Source organism: Pundamilia nyererei, unplaced genomic scaffold (genome assembly GCF_000239375.1).
Source record: "Pundamilia nyererei isolate P.nyererei 1_Seehausen unplaced genomic scaffold, PunNye1.0 scaffold00003, whole genome shotgun sequence".
Lineage (NCBI taxonomy): Eukaryota > Metazoa > Chordata > Actinopteri > Cichliformes > Cichlidae > Pundamilia > Pundamilia nyererei.
In genome coordinates this window covers 6,085,984-6,109,071 of record NW_005187404.1, presented here as the reverse complement: position 1 = coordinate 6,109,071, position 23,088 = coordinate 6,085,984, and the positions used below count along the sequence as shown (strand labels likewise).

Below are 23,088 nucleotides of genomic sequence, written 5' to 3'. Positions count from 1 at the left end.
CACACAAAGCAATGAAAATTTGAGAATTTTTTTCCCCTTTGTTTTCTTTTTAAGATGTTGGAGTGAAAACAGATGATAGCATTCACCTAGCTTACTACAAGGAGTGATTGTTGTTACCTCTGCCAGCTGTTTTCCTTTTCCACCCTTTATGCCTAGCTATGGTGCAGTGGTTAAAACATTTGCTTGGCAATTGCAAGCATGCTGGTTTGGTTCCAGCTGGAGGCACAAATCCCTTCTGGGGTTGCCTCAGGAAGGGAATCTGGCATAAAACTCTGCCAATGCAGAGCAAACATGCGGTGCGACCCAATGGAACGACCCCTTGTGGCAACAGAACAGCTGAGAGTAGCTTTTATACCTAAACTAGCCTTCAGAGAATAAAAGGCAAGTTTATTTATATAGCATAATTCAACAACAAGGTGATTCAAAGTGCTTTACAGAGACATTAAAAAACAAAAACAAATAAAAAGCATGATTTAAAATTGATTAAAAAAACAGTAGATAAAATCTGTAGTTAAAATGTAAGTTTTGAAATTTAAGCTTAAAAGTGTGGATTTGATGCTTTATTCAAATGCAGCTAAGAATAGGTGAGTCTTCAACCTGCATTTAAATAAACTGAGTGTTTCAGCTGATAGCAGGCAAAGATCCTCAAAGATCAGCAGGTTTGATTTGTAGGGTAGTGCACACATGTATACTGAATGTAGGTCATCTGTTCTTCAGGTGGAACCATTTCAGTATGGAGTATGATATAACCTCTGCCTGGTAGTAAACACACACACTCCACCTCTCTTCATGGACATCATCCATTTTAAAAAGTGCATAAAATAGCTCAAATCAAAAACTGCAGAACAAAACAGCTCAAAATATAAAAACATATTTAAAAAATACTGATGTTTTTATTGTAACTTGTAAAACTGCATCACCTTGCAAATAGATAGAGACTGCTTAAAGCAGCAGAGTCAGCAGCACACTGATATGAATATTTGAACTCTTATAGTATGGGCCTCCAACCTGTGGCTTTGGATCCATATGTGGCCCTTCCACCTGTCTCCAGTGGCCCCCTTTGGCTCTGATAAGAAAACTAGATTAAGAAAATGATCCTCTTAAATTCTCTAGACCTCCGTATCAGTGGCTAGCATGGATGCACATCTATACACGTCCTGTTTTAGTGTCCTTAGCTATGAACTGAAAATAAAAGTGTCATAAGAAACTTAACAGAGATGGTCAGATTTGTTTGCTTTAATCTCCGATGCTGCTGGTATACTTTACCTGTGGCTGGACTTCTGTCAGAATTAATTTGAAATGTGTCTTTTACTATTTTCCTATATTTCAGCAAATACTTTTATCTGTTTCTCAAACTTATTATCATTACTTATAATTTAATTCCTTAGCACAAGCATGGGAAGAACTCATAATGGCTTAACTCTGTTTTAAAGTGGGTCTATACGGTTTGTTTTTCTTTAAAATTGTTCTGTTTTGTTGATAATAAAACATAAGCAAACTAAACGCTTTTAGTTATTTTAGGTCTCGAATTTCATGAATGCAACAAAATCTTGGTAACACTGAAAAAGAAATGCAACGTCAGAGTACCAAATAATCACTATAACTAGTCTACTGCAGAGTAAATACATGTGGTGAAAGATTTTAACTATTTAAACCTGTTAGCAATGTTACTGTAGGTTAATTTATATGTAACAAGCCGTGTCCCTCCGTTAAGATAACATTAGAAAAAATTTATTTATTTATTTTATCTCAAAGCTGGGAAATTCTTTCGTTATAATAGGTAAAAAGTGAAGTTCAGCACAGCAAACATCTAACAAATAGCCTGCATAAATCAGCACTGTGGGGCTCTAGTTTCTCCCAATATACACAGTGTGTAAATTTAACACTACTTTAATGTAAATACTTTTATTTTTCCTTTAGTTGAAGAAGATTTACAAGATGGTAGTGAGGCCTGCTGCAAATGAAACCAGATATTTACATACACTTAAAAAAACACAAAAACATTTTCTTTACCCTCAAAGATGAAACCAGGTCTTGTTTTAGATCAATAAATATTAACGTATTTGTTGTATTTATGAAATGTCTGATTAAAGAAAGAGAAAATTGTTATGTATTTTATTTTATTACTTTCATCAAACTCAGAAGTATACATATACTTCCTTTGTGTTTGGTTTGCCCTGAAACTGTTTCACTTGGTCAAACGTTTTTGGTATCCTTCCACAAGCTTTCTACAATAGCTTGCTGGAATCTCATCCCACTCCTCTTGACAGAACTGGTGTAACTGGTACAGGTTTGTAGGCCTTCTTGCTCGCACTCGCCTTTTCAGTGCCACCCACAAATTTTCTATGGGATTGAGCTTTATGATGGCCACTCCAATACCTTGACTTTGTTGTCCTTAAGGCACTTTGTAACTAATTTGGAGGTAGTGCTTGGGGTCATTGTCCATTTGGAAGACCCAAGCTTTAAATTCCTGGCTGATGTCTTCAGATGTTGCTTTAATATGTCCACATAATTTTCTTTTCTCATGATGCCCTCTATTTTGTGAAGTGCACCAGTCCCTTCTGCAGCAAAACAGCCCCACAACATGATGCTGCCACCTCCATACTTCACAGTTGGGATGGTGTTTTGAGGCTTCGAAGCTTCCCCCTTTTTCATCATTACGGCCGAACAGTTCAATTTTGATTCGTCAGACCAGAGGACATGTCTCAAGAAATTACGATTTTTGTCCCCATGTGCAGTTACAAACTGTAGTCTGGCTTTTTTAATGGTGGTTTTGAAGTAATGGCTTTTATCCTCCCAGAGTAACCGTTCAGCTTTTGGTATTACGGCACTTGTTTTGTTATGGATAGTGACACTGACGTATCAGTTTCAGCCAGCATCTTCACAAGGTCTTTTGCTGTTGTCCTGGAGGTGATTCGCACATTTCGCATCAAAGAAACATTCCTCTCTTGGACTCAGAATCCGTCTCCTTCCAGATGATTGGTTGTACGTTCCCATGCTTTTTATATACAGTATCTTAACAGATGAACGTTGGACCTTCAGGCATCTGGAAATTGCACCTAAAGATGAGCCACACTTGTGGACCTGTTTTCCCATGATGTCAAAGAAAGGCTCTGTGATTGGGGTATGCCTTTATATGCATCCACAGATGTGCCACCAACTCAAATGGACTCAATTAACCTATCAGGAACTTCTCAAGCTCAGAATGGAATCATCTGGAGTTTTCATTTTCTTTAAAGACACAATAAACTTAGTGTATGTATACTTCTGGCTTTGATGAAAGTAAAAAATACATAACAATTTTCTCTCTTTTTATTTTGACATTTCACAAATACAGGAAATATGTTAATATTTATTGATCTAAAACAAAAAAGTTTACTCTCATTCGATTGTTGATGGTAAAGAAAAAAATGCTTTTGTGTTTTTTTTTTAAGTGTATGTGAATATCTGGTTTCAGCTGTGTGTTGTTGTATGGTTTGGAGATGGAGGCACTGACAACAAGACAGGAGGCTGAGCTGAAGATGTGAAGATTTTCATTGGGATCAACCAGGATGGATAAAATTAGAAATGAGTGTATCAAAAGGACAGTAACTTCTTCAGTTTAAAAGTTAAAAGCTCTTGTTGTTGATATTAATGTGATTGTGTTGAAAGTAGTGCAGTGTCCTATTTTAGTGATGGTGTAAAAAGAAGAAAACGCCCATTTTTTTACTAGTATTGGACAACGAATGTTAAAGATGGAGGAGAAAAAAAGGAAGACCACAGAAGAAGTTTGTGGATGAAGGAGGACACGCACCTCTGTGGCGAGCCCTAAAGGGAACAGATGAAAGAAGGTTTCATCTGTTAAGGACGTCCAGCTCAGCAGAAAAGCAGAGAGTAAAGTTGACTACATCCTGTTTAGGATCACCCATTTTTAATCTGATGTAGCTCTTTCAGAAAATTCTTCCTATCAGGAGGAGAAAATGAGCAGAGATCCAGCATGAATGGCTACAAGCATATGTTTAGTCTCTTGAAGCCACAGTAAATTTTCTAGACTGCTGATTGCAATTTGTAAGGGGCATGAAAGAATATTAATGTTACTGAATAAGCAGAATATTTTCCAATTACTTATTCAGATGCTCCACTGATGATTGTCATTTAGCTTAGCTATGCTGGGGAGTCTAAATTCATCTTCAAGTAAAACTAAAGGTTTATTACACTACGAGGGTTCTGGTGGCATCTTCGCATACACAACTAAAATTATTCAGCACCAAACCCTGACCTGTGGTAATTTTTCTATTTCAGCTCTCACGGTTTGTCATCCACAAGCAATCAGAATTGATTATATGACTTAACACAAATACCAGCACCAGCCAGTAAGCACAGAGTCATAGGTTATTGATCAGTAACCATGTTAGACCCGATACAGGGTGATGGCCGTCTCACAAGTGCACGTTTACCATAATCCAATTGCTTAAGCAAAAATTAGGCCTAAACTCATGTGAGGGACACCTCACGAGACCGTGCCGGTGACTGATGTGGATTCAAAAGCCATCTCTCTGCGCTTCAGATCGCTCCGAAAGAATAACCTTGCGACAGCTGTGCATGGGAGATTAAGAACCGGCTGCACCAATCAATTTTAATTAAAACTGTATCCATTGTGCTGGCACACATCACAGAGTGGAAATCCCGCCCGATGTAGATAAAGCGCTGCTCTGTGTCCCAGACTTATTAAGGCCAAATAATTGATTGCCCATTAATGTAAAAGGAGCAAGATCGCTTTGAGTAAATCATCTGGATAATTCTAAATTACACACAAGTGATCCTTTGCGTAAAAAGACCTACAGTCTAAGAAAGCATCTAGTGTGGTCATGCTCCTCTCTTCCCATGAAGGTGTCATTTTTTACACTGAAGATAACTTTTTTTTAAACCTGGCTGTATTTTGGAAAAAGGGAAGTGTCAGGTTCCAAACTTTACACCCATCCTTCACGAGACCATTACAACAGGTACAGCTGGATGAAAGCTCTCTAAGGGTGTTTTCAAACCTATAGTTTGCTTACTTTGGTCCAAAGCTACTTTGCAAACTTGTAGCAAACTAACCACGTGAGAATGTTCATTCCGCTCATTGGCCAGATGTGTCTGGGGCGGGAACTACAAAAGTAAATACAGGAAGAAGGTTCTGTATTCTGGACCTGTGCTCATCTATAGTACACAGTAGTAGTATCAGGGTGGGATCATGTTCACACCATAAACGAACCGCTCTGGAGACTGAGACTCTTTGGAGGAGGTGGTCTTGGTGCGGTTGTTTTGGTCTGCAACCGAGTGCGATTACCATGTTCAAACCTGCACAGACGAACTGATTTAAACTGACCAATCTCCTTTTTCAGGCTAATTAGGACATGAATGAAACAACATCGAAAGCAAAAAAGTCAACACAAACTAAACTTCTACTGCGTGCATGTGTGCTTTTGTCTCAACTAAAGATAGCTGTCACCTTGAAAAGTGGTAAAATCTAGTGGTCATTCTATTCATAACGGACATTGTGGTTTTAAGAGCAGCATGGTGATTAGTACTGTTACCTCACAGCCAAAAAGAGCTTGGGTTCAGATCTGGGCTGAGGCATTTTTGAATTGCATAAGCAGTCTGGACAGTTTCACATTACCAGGTAACATGATGAATGTAAGTACCCAGCAAAAATTTTGTTAAATGATTGCTGTTTGATCATATTTAAGAAACAGTTCTAAAAGTTGTGCTGTAATCTGGTTGTCTGCTCCAGCTGTTTTGTGGATGTCATGGTTGTTAAGAAGAATTTTGGTACATTATGATTTCTCTATGAAAATAAAACAGAAACTTAAGCACCATAAAATGTGATCGAAGTCATGGCTTTGATAGCTAACCTGCCAACACAACATGGACTCTAAAAGCTTGTGTTAGAAGGGTCTGACTGGACTGTCTCTGGTCTCTGAAAACTAAAGCCAGCATGTAAGTGGCTAAATCTTCACTTCCTCTGTGTGCTGCTCAAGACTGACTCCAACAGGTTACAAAGTCTAAAAGCTTACAGCAATGCAATAATGTAATGCAATACTGTACTAAATTCAGTAATTACACTAGCTGCAATTGTGTCATTACAAAAGGTCTTCATTTATCTGCGTGCCGCTTGGATAAAGTTTTTAAAGTTCATGTGTAGCAGGAGGAAAATAGCAGCGCAGTATACAGCGGACATTACTTTTATTTTTAGTTCCCAGAAGGGCAAGAGAGAGAAGGTAAAGTGCAAACTGCATCCAAGACAGAAACAAATGCATTATACTGCTTCACAAGCACCTGCAGAGACAACATGCTAATGCAAAGCTAGTGAAGAACCCAGGATGATGTTAAATCTGAATGTTTGCTGACCCCAGCCCAGTACCCAAAGCCTGATCTTCAACAGGTAATGAAAACAGTGATGGACAATCAGGTTTGAAGCCTTTGTTTCTACCATTTTATGTTTCTAATTTAAAATCACTGTGGCGATAGCTTTGAAGTCTCTTTGGCCTGGTTTTCAGCTTTATAGTTGTACCTAAAAACTAAGAGAAAATAATACGTATTTATTCTCATTAAGGTACAAATAGGGTAGAGCTGTGGAGACCTGGCTTGTCTGGTCTTGTTCTGTTAAAGCCAAATAAAGATCTGTTAGTCTGTCTAACTGACTGGCCTCCAAGTTGTCCGGCAAACCTCCACACCACATGCCCGCTGGACCTGCTAGCCGCTCCTTCCTCGCCAGACCACCTACAGCCTCATCTAGCATCGAACAGTCATTAAACTGAACCTCTTTACTGTATTTGTGTCTTTTGGAGCATTTATGTTGGATTTGTTTGGTTGCTCTGTCATCCAAGCAAATCCATGAAGCAAATCCATGAAGTGTATCCACCATTATGTTCATTTATTCAAATTAGCACTGATTAGCCTGTATGGGTGTCATTGCATTGTAGCTGTCAGTTCATGATTGCAGCTAACTGCGCTAACTAGCATTAGCTAATAAATTAGCACTCCATTCTTTCATCCATATCAGGTACAGTGCAACAACAGGCTGAAGAACAAAACCAGTAAGTCCATCTTTGATCATGACCTCAGTGTTTGAAAGTTTGGCTATGTATATTGGTTGTATCAACAGCAGAATATAAGGAAAGGTAAACGTTAAATACAGTTAATTCAGTGCAGGTGTGGAGGATGAGCACTTTTGACAGAGACCATTTCAAATCAGCTAATTTGTTTAAACAACTGAGGTGTAATGAATGACTGATTCAGTATTTTTATGGTTTTGGTGTGCAACAGTGAATGCATCCACTGCTGCACACTGATATCATAAACCAAACACACCCACAGTCACAACCCTTCCCATAGCGTTCCAACAAAGGGTCGTTTCTGTCTGAATCCACCTGCTAACAGCAGTATTTCAGGGATCTGGATCTCTCAAGTAGCTGTAATCTCACTGTGGACTGTATGTTTTAAATTGTCAGCTGGAAATTTAAATGCATTTTCAGCAAGAGGCACAATTTGCCTGAAATCCTGACTGCCTTTCTGTGGCACTCAAGTGCACTTACATGGAGACATAGTTAGACATGGTGGATGACAGGAAAGTGGCTACAATAGAGAATTAAATAAACATAGAATGTTTCCAGAAATGTCTGTAACAGGATCAAATATTTTAAATTTAAGTCTCCCGTTTTTTCAGAAATCTGTGTTTGATTATAACCAAGAATAACATATTTCACACCGCTCTTGTCCAGTAATTCTTGATATAAGGTTACAGGATTACAAGTGCAACATTAATTTAGTGTCAGCAGGAGGCCCCGGGGCAGACCCAGGACACGCTGGAGAGATTATATCTCTCGGCTGGCCTGGGAACGCCTTGGTATTCCCCCGGATAAGCTGGAGGAGGTGGCTGGGGAGAGGGAGGTCTGGGCCTCTTTGCTTAGGCTGCTGCCCCCGCGACCCGGCCTCGGATAAAGCGGATGAAGATGGATGGATGGAAGCGCAACATTAATTTAGTGTCAGCAGTAAGTCTGCTTACAGTATGTCCGTCTGCAGCCATATCATAAATCATCTGTAATGCAAACAGTGAACTGATTTTTTATGTCACAGCACTGTTTCTCATCTGCCTGGATTATATTGCTTCTCCGTTCTGCCTGTGTGACAATGAGGCGCTGTGCCTTGCTTATCAGCACTGAACCACCATGACAGACTGGAGATGGGCTGCCCCAAAATGGTGGCATTTGCTTCCCAAAAGCACAAAAGGAGAAGTCATTTACACAGCAGGCTGCGGTATTTTCTGCAGACGCCTTTTCTCGAAAAGATTTTCTTTCCCTTGCAGCAGAAAACAATAGCCCAAATTATATGAAACTGTGCTTATCTGTGGGATATGTGTATGTGTGTGTGTTTTGTTAAATGGTGAGGACTTGGAACCACTTTTGGACACCTCGGTGTGAAATAGGGCTTGACGACAGGTTGAAAAAGTCATCTTTTACCATCGAGGAATACAGCCACACCGCGTGTCTATAACAGGGTGCAGCTCAATAAATGAATGAGTGGCAAGCACATTTGTAAGCTTATTCCTAGTCTCCAGGGTCATTAATTACCTGAGGTGTATGGCTCCACTGCAGAATGCTGTTACAGCCATTCTGACATAATCCAGATTACATGTCAGTGGAGAGCGGAGATTACCGCACCATCACGAGTGATTTAGGAATTATCAGGCTGATGCAGGCCGAGCACTGCCTCTCCTCTTCTGAGGGGTTACTAGATGAAAATCCATGTGACTGTTTGAGAAAAGAATGAGAGCTTGACTTAAACCGAACTGAATAAATAAAAATAAAGGCAAAAAAATTTGATTTGTTTGCCTTTTCACTTTGTCGAAAGATCAGTCACTTGTTGAAATCCCTTCTTGTTGCATGATAATAGTTGGGAAATCTTAACTCTAATGTTTAGATTAGCATCTTTTTTTCTCATTGAGTTGGGGTGTGATTTAGTGCTTCATCACACACAGTCTTTTAATACTGCATATGGATATTCCAGTCATTAGTAACAGTTTGGTCACATTTGCTCCTAAAATTGTTAAGATGAGGCTCAAAAAAACTAAAGTAAAATCAGCTAATCACATTTCTTTGCTCACACTAACTGTCGCAGGCCTCGAGTAGTGTTACTATACTGTAAGTTTTCACACAAGCCACCTCCACAAATTGTACAGTTTCATAATAGTGCATCCTTGATCACCACAGAGATGCAATAGATGGACTAAAAGCACCTGCGTGAAACATCCTTGTGAGAAGAAGACACGTGAGAGAGGCTTTCACTGTTCCCCTTCTCCAGCACAAGTTTATTAAAGTGTTGGGAAAGCAGGCCTGGTGCTGGGGAGAGCCTCTGTGGCCTCCCTGCTTCCATTACATAATGTGGAAAGTGTCAGTTATATATGACAAACAACAAGTTAATGGTATCACTGTCTTGCTTTTGTAACAACTGTCTGAGAGGAGCTATAATCAGTGGATCATCTCTCCGGCCACCTGTTACCTCAGAGCCACAGGTATCTTGAGGTGAGGGAGTAGTAAGCATCACTCAGGCCCCCCTCCCCTGCAGTGGGAGTTGAGAGGCGCACATTAGAAGCACCTACACTCACCTGCTGTCTCTTTCAGTGCCCACACAGTCAAACACAGAGGTACAAACAAAACAAAACAACTGGAAGCATTCACACACACACACACACACACACACACACACACACACACACACACACACTGATGCATTAGTAGTATCAGTCAAACTTTGCACGGCAAATACAACTGCAATTGGACGAGACATCTAATCTACAACTGCACACTGACTGAAACGCACACTGATTACAAGTGGTTAATCTTTTTTTTAAGCTATAACACTCGGAGGTTATGTCAGAGTCGCTGTCCATGGTATCTGTCAACAAGGAAAGCACATTTACAAAAAAAGACACCGCAAACAAGGAAGGAGCACATGGGTCTGCACTAATCCCATCTAACAGTAAGGCTGAACTCATCCCTCCGTATCGTGCGAGTTGCGGCGGGTTACTCACTCTTGGTGATCTTCTGTAGCCCGAGCACATCCTCGGGCGTTATTACGGTGTGTTTGCGCAATTCTTCTTCGGTTGTAACCGGGATGCCCATGTCTGATGAGTTGCAGCCTTGCTGCACTTTCATGTCCGACAGGAGAGGGTTGTTCGGAGCGCGACCTGGCAGGAACTGAGGCTTTCTGATGTTCTCGGCGTCGTCGCCGCAGGAGCCGATTTACTTGCGCCTTTAGTTACGCGATGGCTAATACGCCGTACAGCAAATAGGCTCTGCTCTGTTACAAGAATAACTCATTCTCCGAGCCTCCTCCCCTTCTCGATCCGGTAAAAGATAAAAATCAGCTCTCGGCTCCCTCCCTCCTTCCCTCCTCCTCCAAGCCTCATCGGCTCTCTCGCAGCTATTTAATCCAAATCCTGCGGCTTTAAAGCGACCGGCGATGCGTGGCTGTCCGTCTGCGCGCCTCGTCATGCGCTGCCGGTGCGTGCGCGGTTGGCTTTTCGCTCAATAACAGTTTCGCACCTCCGAGATGAGCTCTGGCACCTCCCGCGTGGAAGTTAGTGGGGGTCAGGAATAACCGCTGGAAATCGTATTGTGGATGGTGCGTTTACTGCACCGCTGTGTGGAAAGAGACAGTGGTGCTAAAGTGCACGGCGGAGCTCGAATGTGCAAGCTACACAACGCAAGGCTGTCTGTTTTTGTTTTGTTTTTTAGGACAGGTATTTAGCCTCCGAAATATAATCGGTGCTGAGGCTTGGAACTGCACAGCTGAAGAGAGTCATCAAGATAGAAATGCAGAGCGACCGGCAAACCAAATAATGTCACGGTATAGTCACAGAACTATTTAAACCATATGGTCTAGATTGTGCTTTGACACTGTCTGCTTTGAAGATCACATCTGTCTGAAGCTTGTGTGCCAGCAGGTAGGGTCCAGTGAATGTGTTGAGAGTGAACCAGAAACAAGAAACTTGAGTTCCAGGCTGGAAAATCAAAAGAGCGAACTGAATGACAAAGCAAGGCACTTCAGACTGCTGTTTCATAGCCAGTCTGAGCAGCATCGAACATCAGCAACATCTGAAGAAAAGAAAAAAAAACAACAAGAGGGAAAAGAAAGTAGGCCCAGTGAGACTTGTTTTCAGGTACAGTTCTTTTATTTTTTCCATTGGAAAGTTGCTTTCCAGATGCCAGCATCCCTGAGAACATTTAAAATGCAAACCTTCTGGACAGCCCCATCAGTGAGGTGAAACAGGCCAGCCAAAAGATATTCACATCAGCAAACCCACAGCTCTGCACTGCTCTTTTTTCTTCTTCTTCCTTTTAAGTCTATTTTAATGATTAACCAGCATTGCCGTCCAGTCTCTGAGTCTGTTGCTTTGTGATGAGGATATGGTGCCTCCCTCTGCCTGGAGAAATAACTGCAGGCCATGTGTTGGGTTGAGAGCTGTCCATGGTAGTACTTTGTAAGCAGATATGATATGTGTACCTTTATTCTAGACTAGACTATGGATCCCAGGAGAAGGAGAGCTCCGTGATGAACAGGCTTAGTGACATCATTTCAGCTTGAAATACATCATCGAGTAAATAAAAATAAAATCAAAGAGTTGCAGGTATGATTGGAAAAATAGCATTGAAACAAACTAATAAACACAAACCATTAAATCCACTAATCCCCTTTAATCCCCCGTTCAGATAAATCATATAATCTTTCCATGAGGTCTGTAGACAGAGAGCTTTGCTATTGTTTTTTTTTAAACCTGTGTTACAGTTACTCTGAGAGTCTGTGACAATAAGAAATTTTCATCCCATTCAGAATCGTTCACCCCGCCACATACTTCCAAATCCTACCAGGAAACAATATTAAAATGCTGTTAGCTGGTGTGGCCATGTGGCTGCTGAAGGATCTCCAGGGGATGTTTTTAGCAGCATGACTTCACCCTTGCTATTCCCTCCTTTTTAGTCAACTGGACTCCTCTATGCGGTCATTTCGAAGCAGCCCCTGCGGTGCGTCTGCATGTCTCTCACGCGGCGGATGGACTGGATCTGGGGGTGGTGGGCTCCCCACTCATTCCAGTGCTTGAAAGGACCCATTTCAAGCATATATTGGTAGCCACGGTAGCCAGGGTACTGGTAACCCACCCAGCTATGTGAAGAAGACAGAAACAGAGGTTAACTACAATGCTTTAGCTTTCAGTTTTCAGCTACGTTGCTATGCAAATGACAAAGGTATTTTCTGTATAAGACAACACCTCCCAGTGCTTCGTATTTTACATCTGTTTTCATGGCCTTCAGTGAGGTCAAGTCTACCAGTTATGGCCCAATCCCCCTCCAGTCAGGGTGAACAGTACCCCTCGATCACCACAAAAAACACGCCCTAAACAGAGAGCTCAAACCAAGTGGGGAGTTGCCACTGAGCCTGAGTCGAATTAGCCAAAAAAGATAACTAGAAATGGCTTACGTTCCACCGGTGACCTGAATGCTGGCAACACGATCCTGGAAGCCGTAAGACCACAAACTTGGAATATCCTCGTCGCACACTTCCATCTTACGACCCTCAAAATTTGCACATTCATACAGGCAGATCTTGTGGTCCTGCGGGTCCTGTTGGAGAAATACATTGTTTGTCGCAGATTGTGTAAATGTTCATATTTCTATTCTAGATTAACAAACAAAACTAAACAAAACAAACACAAACAAAAAAAACATAACCAAAGCATTATTATGATTACTGAGGATAAATGATGTATGCATAAATACACAATGGTTGTGTAATATAAATGTTTTAGAAGATAAAATCAAATCCTTGAAAAACAACAGTGAATACTTTTTGTTGTTTGGGGGTTTTTTATAGTTGAAATTGAAACAGCTGCAAAAAAAGACATCTAATGAATCCTTTCATCCAAAAATGGAAGAAGACTATAAATACACCTATAACTACAACTGTGAACCCCTCCCCTCACACCAAAAAAAAAAAATTTCCTTTGAGCCAGCAAAAGACAAAAGAAAGAATAGATGGACACGAGCTGCAACGTGAGGCGGACACCAGAAACTAAACCAAAAATTGACAGGCTGAAAAATGTCCACCACAACTTACCATCCGGAGAGGTCTGATTGACATGATGCGGTCGCACCTGTAGCTGTTGGACCAGGTGTCCCAGCGGGGGTACTCTCCTTTCTCCAGTATGAACATCTCACCGGTCATGTTCTGCTGCTCATACCCGACCCAGCTGGAGAGGCGGACAAACAGATAAGGAAAAGGGGCAACCTAAAGTGTGCTGTCACTCACAGTGTGTCTAACACGGGGTCAGTGACTTACGGTCCGATCTCTACCCGGATGGAGCCGATTCTCTCCATGCCCTTCTCGCACAGGTTACGGGACTCTCCAAACAGGTCCATTCTACGTCCCTGGAAGTTCTCGTATTCATAGAGGTATATCTGGAAAGCAAAAACACACTGAAAGCATTAGTTTCTCAAGTACAGTACTTTAGATACATAATTACTTGTTTTCATGTTTTTTTTAGGGCTCTTCATGTTAAAAAGAAAACCGTAGTAGTACCTTGTGATTGCGCAGCCCAATGGCAGAGTGGCTGCCTATGCTGCCTTGAGCACCTGAGTGAGACATGATCAGCTCTAGAGGGAAGAAGCATGAAGTCAGTCAGCTGTTTTTAGAGATCCTGAAGAGGATAATTACTTCCACTCGACTGCTGGAACATGGCATAAACTCCAGCACGGCAATTAAATTAAAATAGTGGTCATTTAAAATCAAAGATTACTATTCTTTTCTTTTTCTAAAGATTCGCTGGATAGATTCTTGATGCTTATTCATTTAAAAGTAGGTTTTTCTCAGAGTTATCCAATGGCTGTTTTCAGATATAGCTTGTTTTACTTTTGCAGTCTATAAAACGAGTCAACACAAAGCAAACTGAAACACATAATTTGAAGTCAGTTTTTCTTCTGGCACATCCAGCAGTGACATCACAGTTGGGGTCAAGGTGAGAACTTCAGCCACACCAGTTCAACAACAAAAACAGGATTTAAGTAGAGTCAAGCTGCTCATTAAGGATAAAAAAAAAATCCGTTCTGAAAATGATTGAGCTCATTATAAAATAAAAAAAATAAACTATGGGTGTCTTTATATTCAAGCATTTTGGACACATCGTTATTATGTGAACATAAATCTAAGGCTGATCAGTTTTTAATGCTTAACTTAGTTATAATAACTCACTTTATCAGATTTTGACCGTAAAGTTGTATTTACTGTGTAAATATTCCAGGACTGCAAGAACATTCAATGATCATCCATAAATCTGTCAATAGTGGCCTGAGCGGCTTTTTAAGGACAAAAGCATTGGGCGCAGTCTCTTATCTTTCTCATTCATGTTAACTTCAGGGTGACAAATGAACACGTAAACTGCATTCTGTGTCAATATTCCTCCTGTTCAGGCCAGAGTTAAGGTTTAAGAGAAGAGGCAGTCTCTAGTTGGTTCTTTGAGTCCAAGGTGTCAGTAGACAGGAAAACAAACACAACATTTCCAAATAACGAGTCTAGCAGTTCTTTAAAAGTTAGAAAGAGGAAAAACTTACAGTTACAATTGAAGGAATGGCCGACCTTTAGAGAAAGTGATGGACGCCGACCTTATGAGAGGGGATATATATATACATTCACATCCAAGCCAAGTCTACAGAGGCAGGATTCCGGCTTCTCATTGGCTGTGAGCTGGCTCACAATGTGGGGTCAAAGGGCACGCTGCTAATCCGTGGACAAGTCATGATGACTCAGCTGCTCCTTTTGTTGTCCTGGACCATTGTGGGGGACCAGGGACAGTCACTGCCATCAGCAGAAAGTCTGCACACACACACACACACACACACACACACACACACACACGCGCACACTTAGGTGTTTGTCCTGTGTGTGTGAAGCTGTCACTTCTCTTCATGACTTTCTTTTAAAAAGCTTTTTCTTTTCTTCATGTTTTTTCTTTTCTGTCTTTCATTTCATTTTCACTTCTTGCTCTGTGATATATATTTTTTGGCTTTCACTTTCATTTTTTCTCTTTTTTTTGATGCTTCGTGCATGCAGTCTAAGCTTTTGAGCCCCACATCTCTAATATGCTGACTGCAGTAGCTTTTGTATAGGCAGGCAAACGGACACTCTTTGGAACATTTGGGTGGTCGACAGGCTATAGTCATGCAGATAGACATGCATCCATGATTGTATCACACAGACGCTTTATTTTCTACATGCACAGCAGCAGACTTGCAGTGGCAGCTTCTTGACATGACTTGTGAAATGACCAAAAGACCAGAAACATTAAATGTATTTTTGTTTGCTATATTAAAATAAAAACACGGTGTCATTTTCTTTTACAGTCATGGTAAAAGCAAGTGCACTCTCTCTTTCAATTTTAAGGTTTTATGTATCTGGACACAATGAAAACATAATCTAGTCCTTAGCAGTGTCACGGCGAATGGGATGAGCCGTGTGGAGAAAATAAAGGAGGATCCAAGCACAGGCACTTGTGGAGGTGCGAAGGAGGTTTGTTGTAAAAATAAAACACAAGGTGAAAAATGGCAGAACGGAACTAAAGATAACCTAAAGTGTAAGAAACTAAAGTATCAAACATGAACACAAACATGACAAAGGGTGAGCAGAGGCATATCAAGGTGGACAGCAGGGTGAACACACGGTGGATACACAGACAGACCAGCAACTGGTACACGAGTAAACACAACTTAAATACACGCAGAAGAACACAGGGAGATTACAAACAGGTGGGGAACACAGCTGGGAGTAATTGACAAGACGAGACAGGGGAAGCAAAACTGAATACACCGACATCAGGCATGAACCTTGAAAGTGGAACATGGAAACATACACTGACAAAACTCAGACCTGATACTGGCTGTTTTCTCAGGCTTATATTATATTATATTATTTTTGTGTGTGTATGTGATGTGTTGGTTGTTTGTTTGTTTGTTTGTTTGTTTGTTTGTTTGTATGGACATACTGCAAATCAATTTCGCTGTAGTGAAACAACTACAGCAAGTGTGAGCAACTCTCTAAAAGTGGGACTTTTAGCAGTTTGCTGGTCTGTAGTATTCAGGTGTGTGCTAACACAATGCCAAGGAGGAAATACATCAACAATGATCTTAAAGCAATTGTTGCTGCCCATAAATGTGAAATTAAGGCTATTTTCAAAGAATTAGAAATGAGTCATTCTGCAGTAAGGAAAAAAAGAAGGAAAGAAAAACGACTCAAATGAAGAAAACATTCAAGATTGTTGCAAATCTCCCAAGAAATAGACGTCCTGCCAAATTTGTACTAGACTGTGCAATGCTCAGAGTAACTGTGAAAAATCCACGAGTTAAATCTCAGACACTAAAGGCCTCAGTTAGCATGTTAAATGTTAAAGTTCATGACAGTACTATCAGAAAAGGACTGAACCAGTATGGCTACCAGGAGAAAACAAACCACAAAACCTCTGGATCAATTTCCTGTCAATAGAGACCAAAATGAAGAAGTTTGGCCGTAATGCTCAGCACCATGTTTGGAGACAATCCCCCACACCTTATCAGCACAAACACTTCATACCAACTGTCCAGCACTGTGGTGGATGAGCGATGATTTGGGGTTGTTTTGCCCTCACAGGACCTGAGCATCTTGCAGTCACTGAGTCAACCATGAACTCATCTGTATATCAAAGTGATCTAGAGTCAAATGTGAGACAGATAAAACTTCCCTGAAGCTTGGTCATTCAACAGGACAGTGATCCCAAGCCTTTTCTATATTGGTGACATATTTCTTTCCATTTAGTTTGAGTTACACTGATTTCAACACTGTACTTGTATCTTTTTGACATTTGAGAAAGTAATTTCACAATGGTTTAGCTCTTCAGCCTTGAATGTTAGATCAGCACAACAGCTTCACTTAAAATAAAAAGAATTCACAGTGTCCATGTTTAATCAAGTGGTTAATTATTCAAATGCTAAACCAAAAGTTTCTTAGATAAAACTCTAACAGGTTTTCTGCTTCAAAGCATTAGTTTTTCCTCACTGACCCACAATATGCAGGATGTGAAGCTTTAATCTTCACAAAAAGAGTGTAATTGATGCCGCCTGTATGAATATCTTTGCAGGAAATTAAGTCAGAAATTATTATTTATTTTTTCTGCCTTAAAGACAAAATTATATTAGGGTGCATAATAATAACATGTGAAATGTCACCTATTCACAGACAGCCTTTGACTTTTTAGTGCAAAGCAATTTTTGGCTCCTTTTCATTATTATTATTATTATTATTATTATTATTATTATTATTATTATTATTAACAGTAGTAATAGCAATATGCAGGGAGAAGATGAGTGTACACTGGAAGGTCAGTTGTTCCCGTGTAAATGGTTTTCTCTCTGTGTGTCCTTTGTAAGCTCTGCATGCATGTGTGAGTGCATGAATGAAGCCATTGCATGTCTGTCTCTGTCCATGACAGTCTGCCTGCATGACTGAGCATGCGTGCACATTGATTTGAGAGGGGAGAGGTGAAGGGATCGGAGACGTGGGGTCAGTAGAAGCGGACATGATGTACAAATCTGAGACAGAGCACACCGCATTCTGGAAAGCCCTTGTGAGTAAACAAGAGACAAGTTATCTTTTGTATTAGACAAATTTTTATGTCCCCCTAGATTTTGAAAAACCTTTAATGATGAAAAGTCTAAGCTTGCCTATCTTTTTTCAATTTTTTTGCTTTCTAACTTAATTCTACTTGTGGTGCTTTTCCTATTTGCAGGGCAGTCTCTGCCAGGACTGTGAACATCTGTTATCTGTTATCAGACTAGGCCGTGCCAGGACTTGGTCCGGCCCACCGGTCATGGACCATTTGGAACTTGTGCTTATCTGCATTGGGCACCGTGCCCTCCATCCAGTCCTACTGCAGCTAAAGCCCAGCAGCTCAGCGTCGAACAATGCACGGAGCAGCAATGTGCTGACTCCTGCCCCGACCCACAGGCCCAGCTGCTTTTCAGCACCAACATGTATAAATAGGTCCGTTTACTCTGAGGTCAGGACATCGTTTTTGTGGAGCCCCCTGTGAGCACTGAACAGCTATTCTTTGGGGCCGGTCAGGTAAGCCCTCTATCTCAGTCCATTCAGCCTATACAACCTTGTGCAGACTATTGTCACTTACATTTTTGCATTTTTTTTCCCTCTTTGTGGATTTCGCTGTGTCACATGAATGTAAAGACAGAGAGCAGACATGCATATGCAAAGGTGTACTGACGACACACAGGGAGGACATGTATGCACTGTGTCTACATCTGAACGTGGTTTCATCAAGTGTGGAGAATTTCCCATAGTTAACTGTTTCAAGCCCAAACATGTATGACAAAGGCAGTATTGTTATATATGTCAAAAACATTCTAATTAATGAACTTTGTAAATTTTGTTATAAAATTTGGTCAAATTCAAAAAAAGACACACCAACATGACACATAAAATGATGACAGTCTGTAAGATCCTCTTATATTTTGCATAAAAACTGCAGAAACGCTCGTTATTGTTTTAAGTGGTGTGAATGATAAGCTGTATGTTTAATAAATGCAACACTCCCTGCTCTTCATTCTGAAGGTATATCAAGTCGGAAACACAAAGTAGCATGGCTCTAAACAACCCTAACCCACTGGGACCATGGAAAGTGAGTCTGACGCCCTTGTCATGGATCAACAACAAAAGCAGATAATGCTTTTAAATATCAAGCCTGGCCTGATAAATGTGTGACGTGTGCATCTGTGCACACATCAGTGTGTGCGCGCAACATGTGCATGCTACATGTATGCATTTGTGTCCGCTCCAGATCACAGTTTATGACCAGGAGAACTTCCAGGGGAAGCGTCTGGAGTTTACCTCAGCCTGCCAGAACATCATGGAGTGTGGCGTTGACAACGTTCGATCCTTGAAGGTGGAGTGTGGCGCGTAAGTCACCCACAGAGAAAAGAAAATCTCGAAACCAGAGTGTGACCTAAAACACATTTATCATTTATTGGAAAGATACTGAAAGATCTGTTAGTATTTAAACTCAAAACATAACATCTGAAATTACTTATAGACCTCACTTATAACTATTTAAAGTTCACTATAAGCTTTTTTTTAAATATACAAAACATTTGCCTGATGTCTTCTAATTGGTCTGTGTTCCTGTGATCCAGCGATGCATTCATGTGTCTCTCTGTTTGTTCGTGGCAGCTGGGCAGGATATGAGCACTCCAGCTTCTGTGGCCAGCAGTTTGTTTTGGAGAGGGGAGAGTACCCTTACTGGGAGTCATGGAGCGGCAGCAACGCCTACCACATTGAGAGGATGACGTCTTTCCGCCCCATCTGCTCTGCTGTGAGTTTCTGTCCTAAATCAGCAGCTTCTGCTTTTTCTCCATCTATACAAAATGTAAAAAAAAAAATGTATTTGTCTCATGAAATGGTCTCATGTGTGTGTAAAGCTCAATAGAGTGACTAATAAAGGTGCTGAGTGCAGCCTAAAATAGAATGGAGTGCACTTGCAACTTGTAAATTATTAGATTTTGGGCCCAATTCACACAATTTTAATGATTATTATGCAACTCTTTTATGCCTGGAAGGTTGCTACCTCATTACTACACTTATCACCAACATCATGTGTTCTTTTGTCTGTTTTCTCTGGCTGACTCATGCTCGCACAGAATCACAAGGAGTCCAAGATGGTGCTATTTGAGAAGGAGAACTTCATGGGGCGCCAGTGGGAGATAAACGATGACTATCCTTCCCTGCAGGCTATGGGCTGGGGCAACAACGAGATCGGATCTATGCAAGTTCAGAGCGGCGCGTAAGTCTCGACATCGGAACTCGTATTACTCTTTACAGGCTTCACACATGTTAAAATTGGAACAAGTGAAGAAAACTGTAGCTGATAGTGGCTTCCAGGCTTATCCACTGGCATCTAACTGTTGTCTTTTCCTCCTGTAGCTTCACGTATATTTTTCTAAATGCATTTCATTTCACTTGCTGTCTAAACCACAAATTCCCCTCTCCTCCTCCTCCACCACCAGCTGGGTGTGCTACCAGTTTCCAGGTTACCGTGGTTACCAGTACATCATGGAGTGTGACCATCACGGTGGCGAGTACAAACATTACAGAGAGTGGGGCTCCCACGCTCAGTCCTTCCAGGTGCAGTCGCTGCGTCGAATCCAGCAATGAGACCCCGCGGCCTCCTCTCCCAGCCTCTCGCTCTTTACCTCCTCCAGATCTTCCCTCCTGCTCCTCCTCTTCCACCCTTAACCCAATCATTCCAGCACCTTCTGGTGCTTTATCATCGAGATGTTTACGACACTTTTCTTGTCTGTTGCCAAATGAAAATAAAGAGAAAACATGAGAAGAATAAAAGAAAGTTAAAAACAGGCCACTGTAGAGAAGCTCCTGACTGATGCCCCGCTGAGGAAAGAAAAGGAGGACGCTAAAAACAGGCCTCAAGGCAGCAGCAGGGTGGTGATGTCACTCAGAGTCATTGCTCCTCATATTTGTGGGTAACTGTGGTGCTGCCAGTGTTCAATAAAGAAAGAAGAAGGCAACTTAAATAAAGAGTCTGCTGCTAACCTCTGGTGTGCTCAGTTGTGATTTATTTTAAAACAGCGAGCTTTGCTTTAGGCTTCTCTGTTTAACTGTGACTATTTGCAGTGAAAAGAAGCTGGGAGCACATAAGGGATAGTAGGTATATTGGTAGTCATGTTTTGTTTTACGCCTTAATAGAAGCAAAATTTACTTATACTTACATAACACCTTTCTACTCCATTTGAGCACTCACAAGTGCTTTCTAGTACAAGTCACCCAATCACATACCTTGGTACCCTGGTTCTTCCATATTTTACATATTGTGTGGAAGTGTGGGGAAACACATATAAAAATACAACTAATCCATTAGTCACAGTACAGAAACGAGCACTGCGTATTATTCACAAGGCTGGTTATCTAGATCATACTCACAAACTCTTCCTTCAGGCAAAGTTACTTAAATTCCAGGATCTGTTTAATTACAATACATCTATAATCTTATACAAAGCCTTTAATAAACTTCTACCTACAAATTTACAAATTATATTTGAAATTCGAGAAAAGGTTTATAATGTGAGAGGCTTTGGAGAATTCAAATTACCCAGAACTCGAACAACCCGTAAAGGTTTTTGTGTGTCTGTATGTGGTGTGAAAATCTGGAACAGTCTGAGTTTACAATTGAAACAATGCAAAAATATTCATAGATTTAAATTCCTCTACAAACAGTTGGTCTGGTCACAGTATACTCAATGATGGTTTTGTTGTGCTCTGTAATGTCTGTTCTCTTACCATTGCTGGTATGGATTCAAAAAAAAAAAAAAGTGTGTGCGTATGATTGTACATATATGTACATGTGTGTGTAGATATATATGTATGTATGTATATGTATGTGTGTTTGTCACTATGTAATTATTATTGCCTGTTACCTGTGGTAACGCAATTTATAATTAATATATATTCTGTATTCAGTTATGAAGGTTCTATTTGTTGTTTGCGAGCTGCCGTTGAGATGCTTGCATGTGCCCGGGGCTGTTGATGGTTTGTTTGGTTGCAACGATGGGCGTAGCTGCGGGAAGCTTATTGTTTTTTGTTGATGAGTGAGTATAGGGGTGGGATTTAATAAGTTTTCTTCGTCCCACTCCTTTTCAGGTGATTTTTGTTTTTGTTTTGTGCACTTTATGTTCAATATATGTATTTTTGTTGTGCCTGAAATGAACAAATAAATGAATGAATGAATGAATGAATGAACATGCACTCACACTCGGATCAGGGGCAACTCAAGGTTTAGTATTTTGCCCAAGGAGTGTCATTAGCCAGTACTAAAGCTGGTTAATTATTGGAAAGCACGAGCATCTTCTTGAATCTTTTAATGTGGAAATGAGACTAATTACTTAGAAAAATAAATTCAGCTTTTAAAATCAGGACACATTGGGACTTCCTTATAATGACTAACAGCAGGAAGCAACAGCACAGATAAGTAAACCACACATTGAAATTCTTAGATCCCTTATGCTAAACCTATTAGATCTAGTTTAGTTTGCCGCTGCAGCTTTAACCCCTGCAGTTATAGTTTAGCCAGAGCTGTCTGAAGTTAAACACCTCGGGGGTTTCAAAAACTTTGACAACTTGCTACCAGCTCAGGGAAAACAAAGCACTTTGAAAGCATTTTGAAGTGTCCTCAGAACCTTTGAAAGGTGAAAAATACATGTATTGAAAGATTTCCAGGCTGCATGTACATCCTAGCCTGGAAAATGTGAGGAGAGTTTGTGTTTTTGAAATCTGAAGGCTCTGAGAGATGCTTTGGATTGCACTTTTCCAGAATTTGCTAATATTGGTAGCATCCATTCTTTCCCATTAGTGGTGGTCATACAACCCCACAGGAGGATATTCCTACCCCCCATGCTTAACAGCTGACAAATTGGGATAATTTTGTTCTCCAGACACTAAAGCGTTGATTTCTATGCTCTAAACATTGGTTTTGTGAAGAGATTGCAGATAAAGTGTTCATATGGACAACAGACCTCCCTTTCTTTTAGCAGTTCCTTCTTGTCTAGTCGAGGCCCATAATGGCCACATAATAAATTAAAAACCATATGTAATAATATAAAAATAAAAAAGACAATTCAATGTATGAAATAATATACTTAAGAGATCAAAATACCATATGAATTTAAAATGCTTTAAAACTGTACAAAATAGACGGTATTCTGTTTTATATCAGTCCCCCATTCCAGTAAAATTAACCCTTTTAAAGCCAAATGTAGTATATTTGATGAGTTGTTGAGTGCTTTTGGGACTTATACAGAATTTTCTTCTACATTTTTAGCATTTTTATTTTAATAAATGACCAAAAAAGACGGATGTACCAAGTACGATACAAATTAAAGCTAATATATATAAATTGTTATTCAATATTTTTTTTAATGGCCAGGTTCAATAAACACCGTTTTCAACAAATAGATTTTTTCTGGCAATTAT

General features: G+C 40.4%; 3 protein-coding genes across 3 annotated transcripts in view; 1 reads left to right on the top strand and 2 right to left on the bottom strand.

Moving 5' to 3' along the window:
• The window catches only part of unc119a1 (unc-119 lipid binding chaperone a1), a 23,580-nt gene extending 12,659 nt beyond the window's left edge, over positions 1 to 10,921 (bottom strand). The window contains exon 1 of the mRNA XM_005720783.2: positions 10,052 to 10,921. Coding sequence (XP_005720840.1) covers positions 10,052 to 10,175 — 124 coding nt within the window. The 5' untranslated portion in view covers positions 10,176 to 10,921. The remainder of the gene's footprint in view (positions 1 to 10,051) is intronic.
• Positions 10,922 to 11,775: 854 nt separating this feature from the next.
• Positions 11,776 to 14,804, bottom strand: crybb1l3 (crystallin, beta B1, like 3). The gene is made up of 6 exons (XM_005720782.2): positions 14,625 to 14,804; positions 13,597 to 13,670; positions 13,357 to 13,475; positions 13,135 to 13,267; positions 12,499 to 12,641; positions 11,776 to 12,183 (listed from the first exon to the last, which is right to left on the bottom strand). Exons 2-6 carry the CDS (start codon positions 13,660 to 13,662, stop codon positions 12,015 to 12,017), a joined length of 630 nt encoding a protein of 209 aa, XP_005720839.2. The 5' UTR covers positions 13,663 to 13,670; positions 14,625 to 14,804; the 3' UTR covers positions 11,776 to 12,014.
• A 3,180-nt stretch (positions 14,805 to 17,984) lies between these two features.
• On the top strand, positions 17,985 to 20,658 carry cryba1a (crystallin, beta A1a). The gene is made up of 6 exons (XM_005720781.1): positions 17,985 to 18,162; positions 18,664 to 18,730; positions 18,890 to 19,008; positions 19,279 to 19,420; positions 19,746 to 19,888; positions 20,112 to 20,658. Exons 2-6 carry the CDS (start codon positions 18,692 to 18,694, stop codon positions 20,257 to 20,259), a joined length of 591 nt encoding a protein of 196 aa, XP_005720838.1. The 5' UTR covers positions 17,985 to 18,162; positions 18,664 to 18,691; the 3' UTR covers positions 20,260 to 20,658.
• Positions 20,659 to 23,088: the final 2,430 nt, after the last annotated feature.